The sequence below is a fragment of the Castanea sativa genome, chromosome 7 (assembly GCF_040712315.1).
Source record: "Castanea sativa cultivar Marrone di Chiusa Pesio chromosome 7, ASM4071231v1".
NCBI lineage: Eukaryota > Viridiplantae > Streptophyta > Magnoliopsida > Fagales > Fagaceae > Castanea > Castanea sativa.
In genome coordinates, this window is record NC_134019.1 from 12,150,447 (window position 1) to 12,177,206 (window position 26,760).

At 34.4% G+C, this 26,760-nt stretch overlaps 1 protein-coding gene across 6 annotated transcripts; it reads left to right on the top strand.

Moving 5' to 3' along the window:
• On the top strand, positions 1–21,122 carry LOC142641992 (uncharacterized). Of its 6 annotated transcripts, XR_012845566.1 has the most exons (7): positions 1,022–1,565; positions 3,249–3,391; positions 14,354–14,830; positions 15,420–15,569; positions 17,305–17,726; positions 17,799–18,538; positions 20,630–21,122. XR_012845566.1 is itself a non-coding variant. In XM_075816327.1 (6 exons), the coding sequence occupies exons 2-6, from the start codon at positions 3,343–3,345 to the stop codon at positions 18,414–18,416; spliced, it is 1,716 nt and encodes a 571-aa protein (XP_075672442.1). In that variant the 5' UTR covers positions 1–291; positions 3,242–3,342; the 3' UTR covers positions 18,417–18,702. The 6 variants fall into 6 exon arrangements, 5 of the variants coding, with proteins under 5 accessions (XP_075672442.1, XP_075672443.1, XP_075672438.1 ...); XM_075816327.1 differs by lacking the exons at positions 1,022–1,565; positions 20,630–21,122 and adding an exon at positions 1–291 and having other exon boundaries at positions 3,242–3,391; positions 17,799–18,702; XM_075816328.1 differs by lacking the exons at positions 1,022–1,565; positions 20,630–21,122 and adding an exon at positions 1–291 and having other exon boundaries at positions 17,799–18,702.
• The last annotated feature ends 5,638 nt before the right edge of the window (positions 21,123–26,760 follow it).

Genomic DNA, 26,760 nt, shown 5'->3' on the forward strand with positions numbered 1-26,760 from the left:
TTAACTTTCCTATGTACTAACCAAACGTAAAGGGGAAATACTAACCAAAGTAAAATCCCCATTTTCCATTCACTCAGCAAACAATTTTTCCATCACCTACTTTTCAACCCAGCTTTAATCGGATTGGTCTCGTTATCTACCTCAGACTCGCAACTCCAACATTGGTTATTTTTATAAGCTCGCTCGTACACGTGCTTCTCTGAAGTTCAAGCTCAGTCCATCAAAGTCTCGAAGTCACGACTCCAACAACAGCAGCAGCAAAGACTGCATCAAAAGTACCGCAGCCTGCAGGTATCTCCAAAACCCTTCCACAGATCCACTACTTTTTTTTCTATTTCTTTCATCACTCGTATAAACATGCAACTTACTTTACACCTTGAACACGTCCCACAACCAAATGTATATGCCAAATCCTCCAATCAACTCCCCATATCCAGATCCATTATTAATAATCAAGACATATGGGGTCTTAGGCGAAAAAAAATTATTTTTAAACTCTTTTATTTTGTTTTAGATATAAAATTACTAATTAACTGTGTATATTTTTTTTCATAAAAAAACTATGACACAAAAGACAAATTTTTCACTTTTGTTGATGTGCTGGCTTGATAATGATAAGTAAAAATATGACATTAGTAATAGGCATAGATAAGAACTAGTTATTTTGTCATTTTAATTGTCGTAAAATAATTATTTTGTTTGCTATTTATTTTGAAGTGCTACTTCATAATAGGTTATAGGTATTAAGTTGTTATTAATTTTAATTTCAATTTATTACTTAAATTACTTTTTTTGTCTTACTAATAATAGACAAAAACAACATAATAGACTGTAACAATCTGACACTTAAGGTTTATTAAGAACATAGTATTTTTTTTTAGATAAAAAATATTATTTTATTTATTAACTAATATCTAGATTTAATTAAAATAACCTTAATAATTAAAATTTAGGGACCTTATTAGAAGGTCTTCTTTTGCCTGGGCGCTTTAGTGTTTTTGTTTTTGGAAAAGGGCTTGGGGGCTTTAGTTTAACTGTCTCACTTGCCCGCATAAAACCGGCCCTGTTAATAAGCTCTTTCATCAAACCCAACACACACCCACCCACCGCAAGCTTCTACCAAAAAGAAAGCTTGAACTACCCCAACATTATCTCCCAAAAAAAGAAGAAAAAGCGCGCCTCACTGATGAAACCAACAAAACACAAGAAATAAAGGAATGATAGAAAACTAAAGAGAAAGCCGAATAGAAAAAAGAAGAAAAAAAGCGTTTGAAATTGACTCACTTTTCGCCCAATTCGACGACTCCGGTAGTCAACAACGGGTATCAACCCTCAGAAACCAACTCCGACAAGTCAAATGATGGGTTTCCTATTTTAAAACCGGAACCACCAAACTCGATCGACGAGCACTTCAAAGAAGGCTGACTGTATCCAAATCCAGCGATGATTAGCCTCTTCTTTGCTAAGATCTGGCCACGTTTGTCCCTCCTTCGCATAGATCTGACAACATTTGGCTCTCCTTCACTCAGATCGGACAATGTTTGGCTCTCGTCAGCCCAAATCTGGTGACATTTTGATTTTGGTAGTTAGTTAGAATGTTTGAGCATATGACCCGTTCATAGTTAACTCAAATTTGGTGGGTTTTTTGTAACGCATTTAACTTGGACAGGTTCTTGAAACAATTCAAGAATTTACTTCAAACAGTTTATTTATCGAACTTTAAAAATTTGTTCTTATTTATTTTTATGATTTTCTTTTGGAAAAAGAAGAAGACTATTTTAAAGAAAGAAATCAATGAATACAATATCATTCAGGATTTATTAATTATAATTTCCAAAATGTATGATTTTAACTTGTATAAAGTTCTTAATGTATAAATGTATATACTTGAAAATGGTTTAATTTTTTTAAATATTTTTTTTTTAAAAATTTCGTAGTATTTTTCTCTAAAGGAGTCATTCCTACATATATATCTGTTGACATTTTATAAATATATATGTTTAATTAAATTAATTTTGCTTTCATAATTGTATCTTTTAATTATATATTTCTTTAATAAGTTAGACTCACTATTCACTATGCTTTTGTAACTTATCATTTTTAATTTTGTATATTTTTCTGAGTATTGACGTTATCTATTTGTATTGTGTAAGTCTATATGTTTTTTTTTTTTAAATTGTTGAATTTTTCGAGAGATATATATCGTTGAGCTCATTAAAAAAAATTTTATCACCAAAAAAAAAAAACCTTACACAAAGAGTGTTCAATAATTAATATTGCATTATTTATGTATATATATATATACTTATATATTTTATCATGAATATTATACTATATATTATTGTTGTATTTCTAAAAAATTGGTCAATCAATTTTTAACTTTTATATTTTTGTAACATATTTTATATTTTATTTAAATTTTAATTAAACCTGTAGCTAAGTCGATAACCCACTAGTCAACCAATATGACGCAATGTCCTAAAAGCCTATACCTTGTCAAGTCCGCTTCAATCCAATTATAATAACTATGCTTAGAGCATTTACAATGTGCTCTTCAAAGCTAATTTCCTCTCTATTTTGGAGAATAAACCCACCACTTTGGAATCCAACAAAGAACAAACTATTTATGCAGCTGAAATTTCTTTAAGAGCTACAGTGACTTTTCAGATAAGTCCGATGCAGCTACAGCTTAAGCTTAGTTTGGATAGTGCGTTTTGTGGCCACATTTTGAGATTCTGCTTATTTTTTTTTTTTTTTCAACGTGCATGAACAGTAATCGGTACTGTTTATACACGTTATTTTACTGTGCAGGAGACTAATTTTACTGTTCACGCACTGTAGCTGTACTGTTTACGCATTGCTCATGAGACCCACAAGCATTTTATTTAGAAAAAAAATATTAAAAATAGGTCCCATAACACTATTCACACATTTAAAAATTATTTTGCTACAGTGTTTTCAGTTTTCAGCAATAAACTCTATCCAAACGGACCTTTAGTTTGGATAGGGAGTCTACGTCTAGCGTTTCATGTTTGAGATTTTTTTTTTCCTTCCTGCGCACATGTTCCAATAGAGACAGCATGTACTGTTTACCACGGTGTGTGAACTGTAACCGCACAGTGGTGCACTGTTCATGTACTTTTCAAATTTTTTAAAATTAAAAATGGGACCCACAACACTATTTATACATTTAAAAATTATTTTGTTACAGTATTTTCAGTTTTTAATTTTCAATTTTTAGTTTTCAGCTGTATCCAAACGGACTCTACATCACTAGAGCGACCAATTATTCTTGACAAACCCAAAGGAGTTAGCTCAGGTTCTTCGACATTAAAAGAAGGAATGCCACGTGTCGCACAAGAAAATCAAAATCAACATCAGTCTGTTGAAAGTAAGTGCTCTCTCTTTATCTCTTGCACGCACGCAGTTACTCAAACAAATGACACAATAGTTTTCAAATATCATTGAGAAAAGTTCTAAAAAATCATTTGTTCCACTTATATTCTTATTTGCAAAGACTACATTGGGAATTGAATGATATTAGGAATATTACAAATGAGATGATTATAAGTATATTGCAAATTTTATTATATAAGATGATGTGTTAACATTTAAATATAACATAATAAGTAATTAAGGAACATATTTATTATAGAGTATTAAGTATATTAAGGAACATACTTACTACAAATCGGATGATTATAATGATATTACAAATTTTATTATACAGGATGATGTGTCCACATTTAAATGCAGTACAAAAAGTCATTAAGGAACTTATTCATTATAGAGTAATGTTATAGCCATAAATTATTTCACAACAATTTTAAAAAGTATTGTTGTGATCAATTTTTACTAATTCTTATCTGAGTTCACTACTAATATTACTTTTTTTTCTTACTAATGATCATTCACTACATCAGCAATTTGTAAAAAAATTATAAAATAGTTTGTAATTCTAACATTTATCAAATACATTCATTACATGTCAGTTTGAAAATTTCTTTTTGTAGTGAGATATTGGTAGGTACTTACAAATTTAATAGTACAAACCTTACAAATTTAACTATATGACAATATAAATCTTATAGTTTAGGCTTATCGATGTACAAACCATTTCTACTTATATGTGTAAAAAAAAATGCATAGAAGTGGATGAGAGATGCACTTTGGATTGTGTGCTCATCATATATGATAGGCCTGTTCAAGAACTCACCAGCGTCGACAAAACCACTTGGAACCATGCTAATCCGACCATTGAAAGCTCCATCAAAGGTTCCTAGAGTAGTGGTCGGTAGGCCTTTTCTGTTATTGATGTCGGTTGGTGCAGTGGTTGACAGCAATATTTGCAAACCAAAGAGAAACCAAACCAACAACCATATATATATACATATACAATACATACTCATGCTTCAGTTTTAAAATACAAGAAATTGAGAGAGAGAGAGAGAGAGAGAGAGAGAGAGAGAGTATACCAGTACTGAGTATAGCATGAAAGTGAGAGAGGCAAATGAAGAAGAAGGAAAAATAGGTTTAGGTTAAGTGAGTTTGAAGCGACATTGTTTCATTTAAGGGTTTTTTTTTTTTTTTTTTTTTTTATAAAGTTTGATACAAAACAACGTCATTTTGGACCCATTTTAAATTTTAATATTAGGTTCAAAGAGACATTTTTTTAGTATTAGAATAATTAAAAAAAAAGGAAGAAGAAAAGAAAATTGGAACAGTGTCATTTTAGTTAAAGCCTAGGTTAAATTTGAGAAATCTTTTAGATCTACGATTTTTCTTTCTCCTCTCTCTCTCTCTCTCTCTCTACCACTCGCCACCACTCACCACCACCGTCTTTTGATCTCAATGCCATATTCTCCAAGTTTTCCCCTCCCTCCTCTCCTTTTTGTCATGGCTGTAATCTAGAAAATTTTAGTGTATGTTTTGATGCTCAGGTATGTGAATTTGTATAATGCTTAATACGTAGGCTAAATCTCCTTGTATCATAGGGTCAAAATTTTCACTCAATTTTCTTCTTGTGATGGTCCTAAGTCATTGACTTAGTTTCATCCAACACCACACACACACACACTGCACACACTATGTTTACAGGAAACCCACCCCTAACTTAATCTCAAGTACAAAGGAAACCCTTTACAAGCCTAGAGAAATGCACATAATTCTCTTTCAAAGCCATATACACTTTGCTGTTGACACCCCCAACAACATTAGGGTTATATACATAAAAATAACTGTTATGACAATTATAGCCTAATAACAGTCTGGGTTTTGGACAACCTGCCACTTGTGGTCTGACTTAGGACACCTTGAATTGCTGCTGTCTTGATTTCTTCTCCATGTTTTAAGTCCTTATACAGTAGGTTTGAATATCAGGAAAACCAAAAACTTCCTTGGTAATTGCTCTTACACATCAGCACATTCGCAGCTTGTGTCTCAGCTGATCATAAGGCTTCTGCCCATCACTTAACAGGCTACACAACGTGCTTCCACATGTTTTGGGAGGCTTCACCCATGCCTAAGCCCTCCCCCATTAGCCAACATAGTCCACACAGCATGCCTACATGCAGCGCACACACAAAGTAACTACCATCAACTCACTAGCATTTGTCCATGCACTAGGCCAACACCCACTAGCCTATGCCTTGCACACAGCATCTGATTGCACATCATCATGGCAGTCCAACCTTGCCTTGTACACAAGCCACCAAGCCCACATAAGCAGCTAACCATCAAGCCACCAATGCCATGCACATCACTCAGGGGTTTACACCACCTGCTACCACCCATCTTGAAACCAACTCTGCCTACCATGACTCTACTCTATCATGGCCTTGGGGCATCATGTGGAGTAAAGTGCCTCCATATGCTGCCCTCTCAAACTACTCATCTATCTAACTTAAGTAGGGAGATTGGGCGTGTCCTCCTTAAAGAACACTTAGGAGCATTACTAATCTGGCATGAGGAACCATCAATGTGTTAAGGAGACATGAAGCCAAGTGACTGGCCTAATGTCGCCCAAGTGCTATCATTCCTCATGCCATCATTAGCAACAAGTAAAACTCCTAACACCTTGGCTTCTTGCTATGCTTCTAGAAATATGGGGAATTTGTTTGAAACTTTTGTGGATATTAGAGAAATATTATGAACATGTTTGTTTGAATATTTGGGATGTTTGATAATTCTATGTGGGTTGTTAGATGATTCTAATTCCATTAGGGGTTTTTTTTTTTAAAAAAAAAAAAATTATATGTTTGTTTTATTGTTGCACTGAACTACCTGTGCCGCACTACTAGGTTGAACCAAACCTGAAGTAGACCGATTCCTACCCTTTCACATGTGAGGTGCAGTCAGACATGAGGGAAACCACACCCTATAGGTGTGCTACAAAATTCCTCCCATTATCGACCGCACTACACCATGTACAACCCTAATGAATGATGAGTGAGGGAGAGGATGTTAGCATAATGGCATTAGGCCATATGGTTGGTGCCCATCGAGCATTCATGTGGACAAGCCATTAGAAAAATCCAAATTTTAGGATTTCTTTTCTTTTTTTATACAAGATAAAAATTCTAATTTAGCCTAATTTAAGTATTAATCTAAGTGTATATGTGTGTAAAATTCCTTCCTAGAAGCTTGAACCTCAGCCCTTATCCCTTATACCTCATAAGCGTTTATACTTGTGGAGTGACCATTACGCTAATGATACGCAATGGTAACTTTAGAATCTACTAGAGTAGGCTATTTAAGCATTTCCTAAACGGAAAAGAGTGCTCAAATTAATAGAGTGGTTTCTGTCATAGTCATACATCTCTTTCATTTGTATTCTCCCTCTATTCTAGGGTTCCATCAAACAATATATAGCACTAGGATTTGGTCTGTGAACGATACTAGGCACTCGTATTGTAGTACCCATGCATTGACAAGCCAAAGGACACCTTTAATTTAATTTACTTACTAAGTTGTCAAGCTCACTGCTTTCCTTTGGTATTTCAGATTTTAAGGATTGACGATATTTTAGGCTCTATGAGGTGGTGTGTGAAAAAAAACTTTAGAATTTGTATTAATAAATTTCAGACACCTGTGTTCTAATGACTCCTTCAAAGTTATGTAATCTTGTGAACTTTTCTTCAAGTTATTGTAGCCCTAGTCAGGGTTGCTGCCCTCTTCTTTAGCTTTAATCTTTAAAATTATAAATGTCTATTTTTCAATTTTTATATAAAAAAAAAAGAAAAAGAAATGAGAAGAAATTCAAAAAGGTCGTGTAAAAGACTACTTTTGCGCCTTTCAATAACAATGTATTATGTGACACATTAGATTTTGGCAACGTCGTCGGCACTGTCTTAATCGGTGCTTGTCCCACTTTGCAGTGAAATTGGATTTTGTTTTTCAGCGGATTTGAGTTTTCATTTTTTTATATTAAGTATTTATGAGGGTTTGTATAAAAACCGGATGTGTCACATTATTATTGGAGGGTATAGTGGTAATCTTTTACATCATAACCTGTTTGAATTTATATATATATATATATATATATATATATAATTGGATATGTCATTGATAATTATCTATACTATTTATAAAAGGATTATTTTCTTTGATCTGGATTTTTATATGGTTGAAAAATACCTTCATTAATAAATGGTAACTTTTCTTAGAAAATATTAAATAACAAATTTCGTTTTGAATTCAAAAAGAGAACTCTTAAAATTTATTATTATTTTTTCCTTCATGTTAATCTTTTTATTCTCTAAAATTTAGTCTTTTTATTTATTTTTCATTCAAATAAAAGTAAAACACCCCAAATTTAAAAAATAAAAAACTAAGAGAACTCCTAAAATTTGGCCTTCTTTCCCCTCATGGTCATCACCCCAAACTTTTCTCTATATCATTACACCACTTTTAAACACGTTCAAAAAAAAAAAAAAAAATTACAGTTAAGGCTTATCTCTAAATTTTATCTTTTTTAGTTGTTTAAAAAATAAAAATATATATTTCCAAATGATAATAGATGCAAATTATTAATTTTCACCCAAAAAAAAATAAAAGAGCTTCTAAGCACGCACAACACACGTGCTTAGAGGCTACTTGTAGAACGAGTGAAACATATGACTTACACCTTATAAGAAAAACTTTCAAAAGAATGTAGTCATAGTCACATATTTCACTCATATAACTCAGTCATTTATGATTATTAGTCACTAACATGTGCAATGCACGAGTTTATCTCTTGTTTGAATAATGTTCTTTCTTCTTCTTCTTTTTTTTGGGGGGGGGGGGTGGTTTGGGTATTGATAGAGAACTTTTCTTCACTTTGTTGACCTTGAGATAGTTGGGGAAAAAAAAGAAAAATTAGAATTTCTTTCACAGCAAAGAAATACATGGTATGAAATCATATGGAACAAAAAAAAAAAAAAAAATTAGTGTTTTACAAAAGACAAAGGATAAATTTCTTTAAATAATTTTATTATAACTATAAATATTGAGAATCCGACCCATATATATATAATCAAAGCTCAGATAAAATTCAATTAGATTTTAATTGGATTCTCATTTTTACACTACAGATCCTAGTTAATTTTTAATTTTGTGCCAAGTGAATTATTGAGTGTAAAAATCATAGAGTTCAAATCCAATTAGATTCTAAATTGGATTTCAATTGAAGTTTAATTTTTCGCCATGTGTCCATCTAAGTTTTTGATTTTAGTAGTAAGTGAATTATTAAGTGCAAAAACCAAAGAGTCTAAAACCAATTAAATTCTAAATCACACACACACACACACACACACACACATACATATAATGAGAAAACGTTATATATTTTAGAAATGTATGGTTTAAAAATGTGTAAGTTAATATCATGTATAATTTGAACCATATAATTGTAATTTTTTTTTAATTGTACTCGTATATATGCACGGGTTACACACTAGTATATACTTATATACAAATCTAATCACAGTTGAACATAGTTTACCTTTTTGTATTGGAAGAAACCACACTAACAAAATTTAATCATAACAAAATGCAAAGGGGTAAGTTGAAAATGACAATATGAACAGTGTAGAACTTGTAATCTTGAGATTGATGTAAGTGTATGTAAAAAATAGATCGGCTAAACTAAAAGAGAAAGTTGAATTTTTTGGGATAATTTAACTAAGAATGTGTAGAGCTTGATGTGAATGCAATCCCTTCTTTTGTGGAATAATACTATAGTCTTTTAGTTTTTTAGTTTTTTATTTTTATTTTTTTTAGTTTAGTTTTTTATTTTATTTTATTTTTTGTAACTCAGCAAAATTAAATGACCAATACGACTGGAGATATGGATGAATCAATTTCCCAACTCACACAAAGCATATAAAGTAATTCCTTAGAATTATATTTTTTTATTTTTTGGCGCATAAATTAGATAGAGCCATAACCGCATACAACTAATATCATTTATAGAAAACTATCAATAGCCAATATAATTCTTAACTTGCATGCTAAGGTTATACATTCCAAATCAAAGCAGCAAGCTTAGATTGACCTACATTAACATATAAACGCAAATCAAACCCATACCAAGAAATCAACACCTTAGACGTCCACGACATCTTGATCTTGCTTCTTCAATTCCAAATTCTGCAAAGCTGTGGTGGGCATTTTCTATATTTTGGGCTGGCTTGCTGCTGCTATACCATGGCTTGTGATTCTAGGGTAGGAGAGTCAGGATTGGCCTAACTGAAACACACCTTAAGCCAGCTTGTGCACAAGTTGAGCCCTTCTTGTGCTGATGTGTCCTGGCAGGAACCTTGAACGTATTACGTGCTCACGGCAGGAAAAATTTCTGCAAATGTTATAGTAGGAAACATGATGTAGCAGGACAACTAAAATATTTTATACTAATAACAATAATATACGAATAACTCCACAAAGGAAGATATCACAATATGATTGCAGGTGACAAGGTCATGGCAAAGAAAAGTTAGTAGTAAGATAATAAGTTAGTCATTGATCAACCAACACAAAAGAGAAGAAATTCCATCCGCTAAAGGAATAGGCTTAGCAAATACAAGTCTAAAAGGGGAGCCAATCTCCAATGTGTGTAACTTTAGAGGCAGCTCCTAGCGTAGCAATTACACACTTTGGAAAAAGGACCTAGATGACTTAGTCGTGAATTTTTAATTCATTAGAAAGTGGGCTATTGAGAGGGAGAGAAGTGGGTAGTCTATTGACGCATGGTTTTGCTCCTATCACTCCTGTTTTTCTATTTCTTGTTGATTTTCTGTATTCTTTCTTTCTTTCTTTCTATCTTTTTGTTTTTCTGTTTTGCCGTCCCCCCCCCCCCCCTCATTGTGCACGTCTATGGCATTTTTATACTGTTTGCTGTGATAGGATTTGCCATATTTACCCCTTAACCATTTTTGGCTTATTGTAGGTGTTGGAGCATTTTAATATTAATCAATTAAATTGAACAAATATTACAACATAAATATAAAAAGATGTGAAAGTGAATATGAAAAATGAGGAGTTAGTGAATTGTTTAATCCCACATTATAAAGGAGAAAGACTATTTTATTCTTTTTAATTGTAGTAATTAATGGGCTAATATGAATTGACTCAAATATTGGGCTAGATACGTATGCAAGGAGGAGGCAAAAGGTGGAGGTGTCAAGCTAACTAAGAGCTTGAATTTCCTTAAAGAGAACAAGTGGTGTGCCTCAGTTCAAATAGTGTTGTGCATTTTCTTTCTCTTCAAATTAATAATATCCAGAATTATTATTTAGTTTCTCTTTGTGTTCTTTCTATTATTATTATATTAGCACCAACAGTGTGTGTCCTTCCAAGATTGCCCATTGGTTTGCCGGCTACCCAGCCACCACTACTACACTGTGTTGGCTATGTCACGCCTCATTCCTAGAAAAAAGTGGTTTTGTTTTGTCTCTTACCTTTCTTAATACTTTCATTCGGATAAAGGTTAAGTTTCTCCATTACCAATCTCAATAGCATGCATTTAGTGATTCCAGCTTATATTTACTTCTTTTGAGTGAGATGTCATCCCAGTAGGACATTTCTCCCAAAAGAGTTTGAGCAGAAACTCCAAAATAGGCTCCCCCTTCTCCCCACTACCAGACCACATCCTCTCATACCTTTGACCCGTGGCCTACCTCCCCTGTATTAGCTAGGTACAGGTAAGTGGTGTCTGAGTCTTGTGTGCATGCTCCACTTCCATTTGAGTCTATTGCTTTTCTAGCTCTCAAGCATTTGCCATTGCCTCTAGGTTTGTCTGATTCTACTGTACGCTTTGGTATTCGTATAACTTTTGTGGCATGAATGATACATGAGTCTTTGAGCTTTAGTTCTCTGTATCACATCCCTTCTTCGGACTAGGCATTGCTTGGGTTTTCCCCCTTTTACTTGGCCCATGTCCCTTTTTATCCTACGTCCGTGGGCTGACTGGTGCTCTTGCCATGCTACTGCACTGCACTGCTCCTGCTATGATATCAGTTATACTTATACCTGTTATTATCTCTGGGTTTATAGGCTGAAGTACCTGCCATATTTATTTCTTTTATGATTTCTTCTTTTGGACTTACTATCTACAATTTCTGCTGGGCCAGCCCATTCCATGCTTTGGGCTTCCTTAGCCCATTTCATTCTTTGGACATCCTCTGCCCATTTCATTCTTCCTTTCCTCTTTCATTCCCATAGGTTCTTGCTAAATTCTTTGGGCTTTCCTGACCTAACTACCACATCTTTTACCTTTCGGGCTTATTGGCCTTTGTGCCAACCCCATGAATTTACTAATTCCTTTCTTGGGGTTCATTAGCCCACTTTTACTTTCTCTCAATCTCTTACAATTCTCATGGGCTTACTTCTTCATTCCTTGGGCTTCCTCAACCCATTTGCTTTCTTTCTGGCCACTTATTATTCTTTGTGGGCCTATTGACCACTATTCCTGCTATTCTGGCCTAATGGTCTTTATTTTAGTATTTTCTTTCTTCATCTTTTTTGTATTGTTGGGCTTCTTTTGCCATTGGGTCCTTTTGTCAAAAGTGGGCATCAACAAAAGCTCATTAAAAACCAAAGACAAATAATAGGGGCAATTGAACTGAAGGTAAAAAAGACCCAAAAAAAAAAAAAAATCTTTATTTAATTTTAGTTGCTTATCATTGTCGGAAAAGAGATTGTCTCAAGCCTGTGCACTTTAGCTTCATTGTATGTTATAAATACATTGTTGTGGCAAAGTTTATAAGAAATATTCTAATACTAATCAGTTGCTCTAGTGGCTTGACGTATGATTGCTTTCAATATGGAACCATATGTGTTCCGAAGAACAATTCCAAACATATTCGTTCTTATTTAGAGAGAATTTATTTGGTGCCTACAGAGGCTGCATTAGGGTTAGGGTTTGTGATGGAGTTGTGTTATTAGTTAGTGAAAAAGGTACAACAATAGCATTCAGAACATGAAAATCACAGGAACAAACTACAAATTTTTTATTAAAATAATAAACTTTGAGACTTTCGATGATGATAACTATTAAACATGTAGAGAAAGAATTAAATCTTGATGAACGAAATCACTTACTATCTCTACGAATTCTAGAAAAAAAAAATGATACCGAGTCTAAGTTGGAGAAGAAAACAATGGCCTGAAGAGAGAAACGGATGAGAGAAAACTGTCTTTTAAAAATCCCACAAAGGTAGGGTTTTATATAGCTATAGGGTTTTGAGTCTTTTGACTTTTAAGAAAACTTAGTTTTAAAAATAAACTTAAAAAAAGTAAAAAGTATTGTTAATGTGAAAAATTGTGGAAACTTTAAAAATTACGTTGCAACCTCAGCTTTCCAGCCTTTACAAATTTACAAATCATTATTATTTTTAAATAAATTAAAATTTTAGTTCAAGTTTTAACTTCCCACCCATTTTAAAAAAAAAAAAAAAAAAAAAAAAAAAAAATTCCCACCCGATAAACCACCTCTCTACTCCCGGTAAACCCTTATGCCTTCTTCTTCTTTATCTCTTGCCTCTCTCTCTCATTCCGACAATATTGAAGAAGCACGAGGCTTATACCAACTTGGGGCTATTGAAGGCGAGAGTGACAGTGGCACTGCTGATTTTCTCTAATTCATATATGCCCGCCTTATTAAAAAAATAAAAAAAATAAAAGCTAACACTGAGAGAGAAAGTCAGTAGGCAAAGAGAGATCGAGAGAAGCAAGTCCGTAAGGCAGAGAGCCACCACCTACTGTCAGGCATGGATTTTGCCACCGTCAAACCGCTACTAATAATTGTTTTTTGTTTTAAAATTTTGGACATTATGAGTTAGGTTTTGGTTTTTTTGTTGAGATTTGTTTTTATTTAGCCATTCGTGGTTGGTAGTGTTGGAGAATTGGAATTATTAGGATGAGAGGAAAGGAGGATGGTATAACCCCAAAAATCAAATATTCCTTTTGTGGGTATCGTTGCATATTGCTAACAAGTGTTTGATAGAATGCATGTGATAGCTATACTCTCAGGTGTTTGTTCTCTGTTGGTGTTGGAAATTATAAGTTCCATGATGAGAGGTGGCGTGTACACTTTAGCTTCATTGTATTAAATAAATATATTGTTGTGGCAAAGCTTCTGATAAATAGTCCAATACTAATCAGTTGCTCTAGTGGCTTGACGTATAATTGTTTGTTTTTAATGTGGAACCGTATGTGTTCCGAAGAACAATTCCAGACATATTCGTTCTTATTGAGAGAGAATTTATTTGGTGCCTACAGAGACTGCATTAGGTTTAGGGTTTGTGATGGAGTTGTATTATTATTTAAAGAAAAAAAAGTACAATGAAAACATTTAGAACATGAAAATCACAAGAAACAAACTACAATTTTTTTTTTAAATAATAAACTTTGAGAGTTTCGATGATGATAACTATTAAACACGTAGAGATAAAATTAAATCTTGATGAACGAAATCACTTACTATCTCTACAAATTCCAGAAAAAAAAAAAAAAAAAATTGATACCAAGTCTAAGTTGGAAAGGAAAATGATGGCCTGAAGAGAGAAACGGATAGGAGAAAACTATCTTTTAAATAAACCGGATTTTAAGTCTTTGACTTTTATATAGCAATAGGGTTTTGAGTCTTTGACTTTTGAGAAAACCGGATTTTAAATATAAACCTAAAAAAAATGTTGTTGATGTTGAAAATTATGAAAGCTTCAAAACTTCTTATATGGCAAGCTCTCACGAGATCAACAAAAAAGTCAAAAACTTGTGTTTTATATTATATATAGAATATAAATTAGTCGTGTCACCAAAAGACTTATCTAATAAAGTTAAGCTCTTCTCATAAAAAAAAAAAAAAAAATTCCAGACCGCTATTTAGCAGCTGCTCTAAGAGGTAATTGGCAATCTGCTAGGGCTATACTTGAGGCTGATCGAGATGCCGTTCGACGTTCCCTTACAGAAACGCGTGAGTCAGTTCTTCACATTGCATTCGCATCAAAACACACTGCTTTTGTAAAAGAAGTGGTGAGATTTTTGACTCCCGAAGAATTAGAACAGAAAAATGTAGATGGAGACACAGCCCTTTGCTTTGCTGCAAAATCAGGAACTGTGACAATTGCTAAGGCGATGTTGAATAGGACCAGGAACAGTAGGCTCCTATATATCCGCAATAGCGAATATAGGACACCACTTCACATAGCAGCAAAGCTCGGAAGTAGAGAAATGACGTTGTATCTATACTCTAAGACTGAGTTGAAGTTTTTGTCTACCGACGAACGCATGGAGATCCTTATGGCTACTATTACCAATGATATGTATGGTATGTCCCACATCTCAGTAACATGTGAATGTGAATTGCAGGCAATTAATTAAAAATTCCATAACATCGTTTTATTGGCCAAAATGACAAAATACTACTTTTTCACAAACTTTCTAGAAAAATGTCCCTTGTTTTGAAATTTGATTTTTTTAAAAATCGAGTTTCAAATATAAAACTAAATTTTTAGATAATTGAGTTATAGCGAAATGAAACATAAAAAAAAAAAAAAAAAAAAATTGTGGAACTCGAGTTCATGAAACTCAAGTTTCTAGTGTAAAACTCGAGCTCAATGAACTTGAGTTCTATGAAAATATTCAAGTGGAACTCGAGTTCTTTGAATGGAACTCAAGAGTTCCATAATTTTTTTTTTTTTGAAGTTTCATTTCACTATAACTCGATTGTCCAAAAATCGAGTTTTACATTGAAACTCAATTTTTAAAAAATTGAGTTTCAAAACAGGGGCATATCCTTAAATAGTTTTAGACAAATGGCATTTTGCTGGAAAATTTGTGAGAAAATGATAAAACCCCATTTTGGCTTTGTTTTATGTCCTTCACGGAAATTTTGATTGGGCATGAAACCTTTGACAATGATGTATTGTATTTATGGACAGATATAGCACTCGATATTCTGAGAAGATTTGATGCATTAGCAACTACAAGAAATGAGAAGACTATTGCAGCATTGCGTGAGTTGGCCAAAAAACCCTTTGCATTTGGCAGCAACAGTCAGCTATCACTCTGGAAAAGACGCTTCAACTTCTGTTAGTTTGGCTTGAACCCAAATTTCCTTCTCTGCATAGATATAACATTTCCCAAGTACGAGTTTATATTAAATTAACACAACCTTTTGACAAATTTACTCAAATTAAATCAACTTGGAATAAGAAGTAGCTTAATCTCAATTAATTTCAAATGATATTTCTACTTTCTAAACCATTGGCAATTCTCAAAATGAAAACCATTTTCTATTTGATTGTCTTGTCTATGGTAATACTTGTAACTGTTTCCCAAAAGAGTCAATCTCGTACCGGAAGTTGTACCGGTTTGACCAGCAAAACGAAATATTTCGGTACCGGTCAATATTGGTGTACCGTTTCGGGTGTACCACTATTTGAAAAAAAATTATTTGTATATATATTTTATAAATAAATAAATAAATATTATTTGTACATATTCATTATAAATTTTGAAAATATTTAAATAATGACCAATTTATTCATCACTTATGTAATAAAATTTTACAAACAAACTAAATAAATCAAACTAGTATATGTTTCTAACATGCACATTCAAATTGATTAAACTCAACAGTAATAATACATTAAAAATGACCTAAATTAATAATTTATTTTTATCATATTCATCATCTTGCCTTATCAACTATATCTAAGTCAATATTATCATCATATTCATCACTTTGCAAACTTATTTCTTCATTGAAATATTCTTCATTGTCATCAACATTTACTATCTCTTCTTGTTCTTTTATTTTAATAAATTTTAAAAATATATATATATTTCTTTTTGGCATTCTACTTTTTTGAACTTATAACAATAATGATAAAAATAAAAAATAATTATATTGTCAAATAATACCTTATTTATAGTATAGAAAACAAATTTGTAAATACGAATAGTCCATATTTTGTAAGAGAAAGTAAAAAAAAAACTTATGAACAAGTTATTTTATTAATTAGCCTAAATTAAGTAACTTAATAATTTTGTATTAAAAACAAGTCTAACAACTTGTTAGATAACCAAAAACTCATTTTAAAACATTTGTTTATGCATCGTACGATACGTACAATTTTACGATATGATACGATTTATATGATATGCACACTGTATGATACATATTATACGATACTGACAACTATGGTCACTAGTCATCTAATTAGCACAATGAACAAGAAACAAACTTCTAAACTTAGTTGTTAATCTCACTGTGCTTGGAAATTTTATTTTGAAAGATCAAAATAAAATTTACTTTAAGTTAGAATTATATTTATTTATTTGGGAAACAAATACACACAAGGGAGACAAAATAAGGTTCAAACATAAATGCATACCACAAACTCCAATCAAAAGTTATCATAACTTTTATGGGAGAGTGGGACAATTACACACAACACTATCTCTTATAAGCAATGTGGGATAATTGTTTTTTTTCCTTTTTTGAAAACCAAACATACACACAAAGTAGAGGAAATAAGATTTTAATACAAAGGCACACCACAAATTATACTAAAAATCCATGATAACTTTTGAAAGATGATGGGGCAAGTTCTATTACACAACACATTTTCTTTAAGGTTTAAGCAATGAGGGAATGAAGTTCAAATATTTCAATTTTTTTTTTTTTTTTGATAAAACAAATCTTTCAACATTATTTTTTGATATGGATTTTAAAATAATCTACCCAATGTTTCCGTCTTTTCATAGATTATGTAATTAATATTTCTTTTAGACTGAATGATCGTTAAATTGATTTTTTAGGTATCCGTGACAAAACTAACACACAAGCATTAGTCCAAGAAATGATTAATCGCATCTCGATTGCGATTCAAGATTTCCCAGGCAACCGGTTCTCAAACATTTTTCTTCGAACTCCACTTTTTGATGCTGCAGAATTTGGGAATGCTGAATTTCTAATTATACTTATCCGCACTTATCCGGATATGATATGGACTACGAACAATTTCCATCAAAGTTTATTTCACATTGCTGTTATAAATCGGCAAGAGAGTGTCTTCAAGTTGATACATGAGATGGGCGCTATGAAGGAAATAATTCTAACTTATGTTGATACCTACAAACAAAACATCCTGCACTTAGCAGGAAAATTGGCTCCGAAAGCCCGATTAAATCTTGTACCAGGAGCAGCCCTTCGAATGCAACGGGAGTTGTTATGGTTTAAGGTTGGTGTTTGTATTATATAAATTTCTTTTTGTTTTGGTTACACTTGTCAATTTACATGTCCAAAATTGTAGGAGGTAGAAAGGATTGTGCCGCCTTCATACCCGAAGATGAGGGATAATGAGAACCGAACACCTTGGGATTTATTTACAGAGGAACATAAAGAACTAAGGAGAGAAGGTGAAAAGTGGATGAAGGATACAGTAAACTTTTACATTGTTGTGGCAACACTGATTACCGGTGTGGTTTTCGCTGCAACTTTCACTGTACCGGGTGGCAGTAATCAAGACACAGGGATCCCTATTTTTTCGAAAAGTATTTGGTTTAGGGTACTTTTGATATCAGATGCAATAGCACTGGTCTTCTCTTCGACGTCAATATTAATGTTTTTGTCAATTCTCACATCATGTTTCACGGAAATGGATTTCCTCGTGTCATTACCAACAAAGTTGGAGTTGGGAGTCACCGCACTCTTTATCTCTATAGCAGGCATGCTGGTAGCCTTCAGCGCAACCTGCTGTTTGGTCTTGAAAAGTGAAATGGCGTCGATTCCGATAGTTATATTTGCTTCGGCTAGTGTCCCAATTATTTTGTTCGTTAGACTACATTATCAATTCTGGGTTGATATCATACGCTCAACATTCTCTTCTAGGTTTCTTTTTGGGCCACTTAATGATCCATTTGAATTGTGAAGAGGAGTTTAAATTGAGAAGAGAAGAAGGAAGTAAAGTAGAATTGGCTGAAAATTAATTTAGACTCTTTTAATGGAAGATGACAACTGGGCAATTGTTTGTGCTTCTCAAAGTAACTCCAGGTATGCGCTTTTAATGTTTCAACCTTTAAGTGTACCACGGGTTGATACTAAAAATAAATTCGTGTGTTGAGATTGTGTTCTGATTATCCTAATCAAATTTCATTATTGTCCTTTTCTTTTTTGTTGATTCATGTTTATCAAATTTCAGTTGTATTTTAGGAATTATGGGGATGACAATACTAACATATCTATGGGTATGGATGGTCAAAGGTCTGATTTGCTGCATGGTCCAATAATAGAATAATTTTTTGGAAAAAATGCCCTCACCCCCCCCCCCCTAAACTTTAGATTAATGGTTATTACAATCCTTAAACTTTTATTTTAGTCAATTTACTCCTTAAACTTTATTCATGTGCCAAATCACTACTTCCATTAGTTTGCTATTAAAATTATAATAGAATATGCATGTGAGACACGTGATATTTAAAATACCAAATCTGAAATCTAAACTCAGTGGAAGAAGAGAGAAACGTTTTGAGTGAGAGAGATGATTGGTCAAAACCACCACAACATCCCTCCCTCTGTCAAATGAAATCCATCTTGCCATCTGTGGTCTCACAGTGCAGTTCAACAGTATATATGGATCCGCACCACAAACCCAAAAAAAAAAAAAAGTCTTGAATTTCTAAAACCAATTATTTTCAATTTTTAGAAGGTTAATGGATCTGGACATGGGAATTACGCCTCTGAAGCTCCTAGACTTTGATCCCCAAGAACCTTCAATAAAACAAAGTTTTTTTTTTTTTTCAATTTAGTTTTTGATTAAAGGAATTTATATGTAACTCTTTTTACAAAAAAAGAAAAAAAAGAAAAGAAAAGGTTTTGATGAATTCAGTGTGCGTTGTTGGGATTTCGAATTGGATTGGTGGGTTTTGGTTAGTTTTCTTTGTTGGGTTGGTAAAGATTGTGGGGGACTCGGCTATTTGGGTTATTGGATTTGGTCTGGTTGTTGATTGCAGTTTCCAAGGAATTCATCGTCAAACATCAGTGAAGACATCCAAACTTGTAAATTAGAGTTCATTGTAAGATAATAAAGTCTCAAAATTGATGTATCTTGGAAAATATTTGGAATGCGAATGTCACTCACATGGTGGCTATCGAACAAGAGATGGATATGCAGTTGAACAATGTGACAAGACCATGGACGGCGGGACAAAATTTTTGGCGCAGAGGGAGGGATGCCACGGTGGTTCTAACTTCTGATCAACGTGTCACTCTCACTATAGAAAGTTTATCTTCTTCGTAGAGGGTGTAATGGCCACTGCTTTAAAGTTCAGGGAGTGTATAAGCATTTTTTCCTAATTTCCTTAAAGGGGCTGCAGGTGCTTAGTCATGTTGAGAAAATTTGAGATATAAGATGATAACTTTAAATGATATCGCTCAAAAAAATAAGACAATATATATATATATATATTAATCAACAATACTATTATGACCCCTACATTTTAGTAGCAATTAATTTAATTTATATTATTTTCAACTTGCAATTAATTTGATCTTTAATGTTAAGTTATTAACTGAAATTGCCTAAATGATAAATGATGTGCATTGCTAGCACACTTGAAGTTTATGTGGCTACTAAATTAACAATTAAAAAATAGAGCAAATTAGAACTTATCACTTGTGAGTTGACTGAAATTTAAGTTGTTTATCTGTAATTTAAAAGTTGGCACTTTGCCTACCTAAAGTTCACTCTGTTAGACTTCTGTAATCCACCTTGTACTTTCATTGTTAGAAACACACAAAAAAATAAATAAATAAAATAACAAAATTAAAAAAAAAAGATCAAAAAATAATTTTTGTAAAAAAATTGGGAGCTTCAAGAGTTAAAACAAGAACACAAAAACAAGATCAAAATTTCTTTTTTCGTGGTGCTTGGCTCAAAATTTTTTTTTTGCATCTCCTCTACTCTCTATTTCCTTTCTCCAACCCCTCAATATGGATCAAGGCAAGCAATTATGGTACTTTTTTTTCTTTGGCGTTCAGAAATTCATTTTAGATATGGGAGTTTGTTTGAGTTCTGATATGATTTGGTTTGATGCGTGTTTATTGTGGCTAACTTTACTTTTGCCTTGATTGAACTGCGGAAAGATGGTCGTTGTTATGGGCAATGAGGCGGTGATGTGACATTGGAAGATTAAGACTGGTGGGAGGACTCTTGCTGTCGTTACTAAGTCTGACAAGGCTCCTGAAGCGCTTGTTGAGAAGGTTACTGATGATGATGATGTCAATATTGGGCTTAGCTATGTCTGCGTTAGGGATCGGATAGGAGAAGAATCTTATAAAGAGGCGCGAGTGGAAGAGGTTAGACTTTTTGTATCACATCCTCTGCTTTCCAAGATTGATAAATCTATTGTGGGGATTTCTCTTTTGGCACAAAAGCTAATGCGAATTCAAGCAGCTAGTATAGCGAGAAATTTTCCTGCTACTGTGAAGACTGAAAGATTTGAGCTTGGATTGTGTATAACAATGGTGGAAAGCGAGAGAGAGCAAAAACTGAGTAATTCTGAAATTGTATTTCCTAGCTCTCAACTATACAAGATACATTAGATTCTATATATATACATTATACATTAGGAATGGTTCTAGAAAATCCTACTCTAACTGAATTGCAACAGACTCATAACAAACTGTCCAGCCTGGCAATCTGGCATAACCGTATCTTGATCATCGTGAAACTACCAGAGAGTAGAGATCAGAGTGAATCCAGGCTAAGTCTCCTTGAGAAGAAGATATTTTATAAACTATGCTCAAAACGTCACCGTTTCTAGGCTAGTGTTTTGTATGAATTTAACTTGAGCAAAACGACGCCGTTGCCACTGAACCAAACTTCATCGTTTTGATCTAGATGACTGTTGGTTACTAGCCGTTGCTGTTACAGCTGTCTCTTCGTCCTCATTTGAATTTGGGTCTTCTTCTTCTTTATTCAAATCATTCAACTGAAACCCAATCTTCTTCTTTCCATTTCCAGACTCAGAATCTCCTTTAACAAAGACAAGTTGAACTTGAACTTTGCTGAAGCGAAAAGAATGCCCCAGAAGATGTCCTCTTACCAAGGCAATTACAGCTTTTCATGCAAATTATTGGATTAAAAATAACTATCTTATGGATTCTATCAGAAGATGTCATCTTATTTTTGTGTTCTTGTTACAGTGTTCTTGTTTTTGTTCGTGGAAGAGGAACAATTAGCGAGTAGGAATGTTTGTGGAAGGATTGAAGTGGGGTTTTAAAAATTTCAGTGACAATTAGAGCAAATCAAATCAAGATGTCTGTGGAAAAAATCTCAAACCTGCCATTTGCTTTGTCCCCTTCAATCAAACAAAACATAATTTCAATTACCTTCCACAAATCAAAACCCCCAAAAATCAAAGAGCAAATCAGAGTGAGAAATGAATACGATGAACATGAACAGATGAACAAACCAATTTTCCCTAACAAACCAAACCCAAAAAATCATACACAATGAACAAACCAACAAATTAAACCTAGATTACATAAAATTTTAACCAACAACAAACCAAGGCACTTCAAGTGTGCTAGCAATGCACACCATTGCCACCTACGTGCTTTCCATTACTAAATTAACGATAGGGATGATATTGATAGTTACATAGAGACCAAATTAATCGTAACTCCAAAGTGCATGGGCTAAAATAGTATTTTTCACCAAAAAATAATAATAAATTTAAATGGTAATTAATAAAATTATTAGTGCTAGACTTTAAAGTTATATATATATATATATATATATGTGTGTGTGTGTGTGTGTGTGTGTTTGAGGTGCCTTTTTTTCTTGTACAATGGGGATTTCATCATTTTGAGGAATTTACTTAATCTAGTAATCATGGCTAGTGTACCTTTTTAAAAATAAAAAATTCATTAGTCGCAAATCCTATGCGTTGTGAATGATAATTTTTTTTAGGGTGGTCTCATTAAATTTATTTATTATTTCATTTTGGACTAAATTACATAATCATATTTTAATTTATTATAGGGATAATCACAAATGTAATTTATATATATGATGATGCGAAGAAAATCAGTAGGTTAGATGCTTTGGATTTGGAAGAACTACTGGCTGTCTTGATGGCCTGAAAAAGAAAGAACAATGATCAAAGGTGACCAAGGTCGCCGGCCAAGAACCCTCCGATGCCAAAATTAGTTTTTCTCTCTCAAATTTTGTAGTTCCAACTTTCTAGGAAATGTCAAAATGTATCTTTGTCTGGTCTGAATGAGCGTTTATATAATGCACCTTGGAAACGGTTATTAGACTTATAACCTCCCCTATATTTGAAGAAATTTGTGGGTTCAAAGATAACTTCCACAACCGTTTAGGAGTTACATTGTTTTCATATAACTGTCACTAGAAGTTATTTATGTGATAAGGGGTTATTGCACTTCACTTGTATTTCACCTAAGTGTCAGGAGCTCATCCAGAAGCCTTCCTGACGAGCATTCCCTGTTCCTAGGGAAGGTTGTCCTTCTATAGACGACCTTCTCATTTTTCTAACAGGGGCTCCTCCAAGGGCTTTCCTGACAAGCATACCTTGTTCCCACAGCAGGTCGTCCTTCTATGGACGACCTTCTCAAGGACGATTATCTTCAGATGGACGACCTTCTTGTGGGATGCATCTAAATTCTCTGGACGACTTCTTTGGACGATATAGAGTTGGTCAGGTTTATCATTTCACCATCAATTGCCCCTTGTCCAGAAGGTCATCTAGAGCATTTGAAGGTCGTCCAGAGCATTGGAGGACCTACTGTTGTTTTTTGGATGCATGTCTTCATGTTGTTCATCATAAGCTACTCCAAGTGTCACAATTTTGATGACTGAGTTCTATGGTCTCAAAGTATGCCATGTGTCACAATTTCATTGGCGATCAGTCACGTCGATTCAAGTTTTCAAGGGAAGTGCCATGTGGCGCTTCCAGGTTGGTCATGTAATTCGAGATACTATTTTTCAATGCTTATAAATAGCTCTGCATTTGCCCAATTTTCTTCTTTGACATTTCTCGTCTATCGCCTCGTCTAGAAGTATTCCAGCATCCCTAGTTTTCCTTCGTTTAGAGCTAGGTATCTTCTTTACACTCGTCATTAGGTTTTCCTTAAGTTTTCAAAATGTCTGAAATTGTCGTTTCTTCGTCTAGTAATAGTGTGGAAAAAGAGATAGATGAGTATCATAACTCTTCTAGCTACAATGGTTCTAGTAGTGATAGTAGTAGTAGGGGGAATACCACGGATGAGGAGTATACTTTTGGGGTTCCTGTGGTTACCCCGGAAGTCCTTCAAGAACAATTTAGGACAAGAGCAACGTCTAGGTCTGAGGCTGGTCCGTCAAGTGCTTCCCTGTCTATCCCTCCAAACGAGGTAGAAACCATATATAGCTGCACTGTGGGAGTCCCTTCTAAGACGGACAACAAGAAGTTAGCGTCTTTTAGGAGTTGGTATCAAATTCCAAACGAGTTGAACCCTAGGTTGGCCTTCCGAGAGGAATGGTGTTGCCAAGCTCATTTTGGTGTGGGAGTTTATGAGGCCTATCTTTTAGGAGGTCTTAGGTTGCCTCTTAACGCTTTTGCTAGGGAGCTACTGACTAGGTCAGGTTTAGGGTTGTGTCAATTTAACCATAATGCGTGGAGACTAGTCGTCTCTATGCAAATTTTGTGGAGAGAGGTGTTTGAAGGGGATCATCCTCTCACCATGGACGAGTTCCTTTATTGTTACAAACCCTCTGAAATTAGCCAATCCCGTGATTTTTATCAATTCACAGCTAAAGGGAGAAATTGTAGGATTATAAAGTTTTTGGTTACGTCAGATAGGAACTAGAAGACGATTTTTTTTTCGTCTCAGGTTTCTGGGCAGGACACCCTGTTGAGGTTGGTAGGGATCCATTTGCCCCATATACTAGAGAGTTAGGGAACCTTCATCTTGAAGGTATGCTTATTAATATTGCGTTATCTTTATCGCATGTCATTTTATAATTATTTAATTCCAACTCTCTTTCTCACAGGCGTCAGACGACCGTCCTTGAACAAGTTTGACCTTAGACGCGTTCAAAAAGCTCATCTTCACCCTGAGAGGGATTTCCACTCCTTGGTTACTTTTCAATGCCTCGCTACTTGGGGACTTGGTCCTAAGCCTTCTCCTGAAGCCATAGCCCACGAGCTTACAGTCTGTAGACGTAAGTTTTTACTTTGAGTGATCCCTTTTGTCATTTTCAGGAGTGATTCGGACAAATTTCTCTGCAAGAATGGCTACCATGAAGGAGAACAAGGGGAAGGAGATAGTGGACAAGGTTGTTAGGCTAGAGGCTTAGTCTCAGCCTCGTCCTGCCATTGGGGAGTCTCAGCCTCGTCCTACCAGTGGGGATAAGAGGAAGAACCTGTTTAAAAATCTACATTTGGAGGATCTTCCCAATCGTCGAGGGCACAAGAAGGCAAGACACGGGTCGTCTAAGCCAGAAATTGTTAAGCTAGGCACTACCCCTTCTGTCTCCCAAGTGCCTCCCATCCAAGTCCTGGACTTGGAAATGCCTGAGCCTGCTGGTGTTACCCTTTCCAAGGTCATTAATCCTACTTTGTCTCAGCCTCGTCCTAAGGTTCCCATGAATATGATTGAAAATGAGGACTAAGCCTAGGAGAGGTTTGAAAAATCTGTGACTGAGGAAGACGTGGCTGCTTGCTATGATGTCTTTAAAAGATTTTGAGCACTTTGCTATCTGTGACCTCTTCAAGGTATGTAATTCTATCTTTTACCTTGTCCTGTCATTTTACTGTGGCCATTGTTTTATTTTTAATTGGACTTTTAATTGTTTGCGTAGGCCATGTCAAAGTTCATAGCAACATCTAGACAAGCCACAGAGATAGACAAGGAGAGGGCCAAGCTTGAAACAAAGCTACGGTAGGTTAAGGACGATTGTAGAAACTGGGCTGAGGCAGCAGGCAAAGCTAAGGACGAGGTTTAGGAGCTAAAAAATCTCGTCGAGGAGCTGAGGGCTGACATCGTCGAGAAGGACACTTGTCTGGATCATTTTCAAAAGAGGAATGATGAGCTTGGTACCCTTCTCAAGGACGCCAAAAAGGTAGCTGTTGAGGAATTCAAAGCTTCCAGCTTGTTCACTAACCCATTGGACAGGAACTATGCTGCTGGCTTCGAAAACTTCCGTATGGACACTATTGAATGCTTCCCCGAGGTAGATTTCAGCCCCATCAAACTTCACCTTGGTGGCTCTGATAGCTCTCTTCTCCAGACGAGCTCAGAGGACGTTAATGTTGAGGACAACGCCACCATGCAGCCTGTCCGAGACAAGCCTAAGGCTGGAGATGACCCTCAGTAAATTTGTATTAGAAAAAGTTTATCTTAGTTCCTTTCTTCCTTTTTTTTTGTAAGGTCCGTAGTTTAGGACCGTTTGAAATTTATTCAAATACAATTTGCTCTTCCAGGAAATTGAGACGAGTTTATAAACAATTGCCTTTTAGGCTTTTTACTTTATAAGGGTTTTTGGGCAATGGTCGTCTACCCATTAAAGCTTTAACTTATGAATGTTTATTTACATTATTTGTCTAATTATTGAACATATTGTCACATGGACGAGTTTTTTATTTTATTTAATTTATTTTTTTATTTTTTTATATATACATATATATACCACTTATGCTACTGGCTTTTATGAGATCTGCATACTCATATTAGAGGGTCATCCATATGCTTTTCCTATGGACGATGTTAGAGGTTTGTCCACACGCTTTTTCTATGGACGATGTAAGAGTTTCGTCCACATGCTTTTTCTATGGATGACCTGTTTGCATATGGACGACTCAATTGTCATTCAACAATTTTTACAAGTATAATTCATCCTCAGAGTGGCAATGATGGTTTCACCAGCTCTTTTCCTCGTCCATAGGCTAGGCAATTGGCATTCGTCTTTTGTTAAGACATTTCTAATGCTTGACTCGTCCTAGAACACTGGAGCGTCTTGGCTAGATGCTCGTCCATAGACACTAATGCTTCGCTATATGCCCTTTTCTCATCCATTTGTGTTTCAGACGAGTATGCCTTAGCTTATTTTTCTTTGCTTTATCCTTATTTCAAGGGATGTTTATGAACGTTACATCCCTGCGTCCAGAAATTTTCATTCATCTTAGGCTTTTGCCCCCTTGTAGGTATTATTATGGAAATTAGATTTATGCATGAAATACATTGAAAATCCAAATCATATTATTATA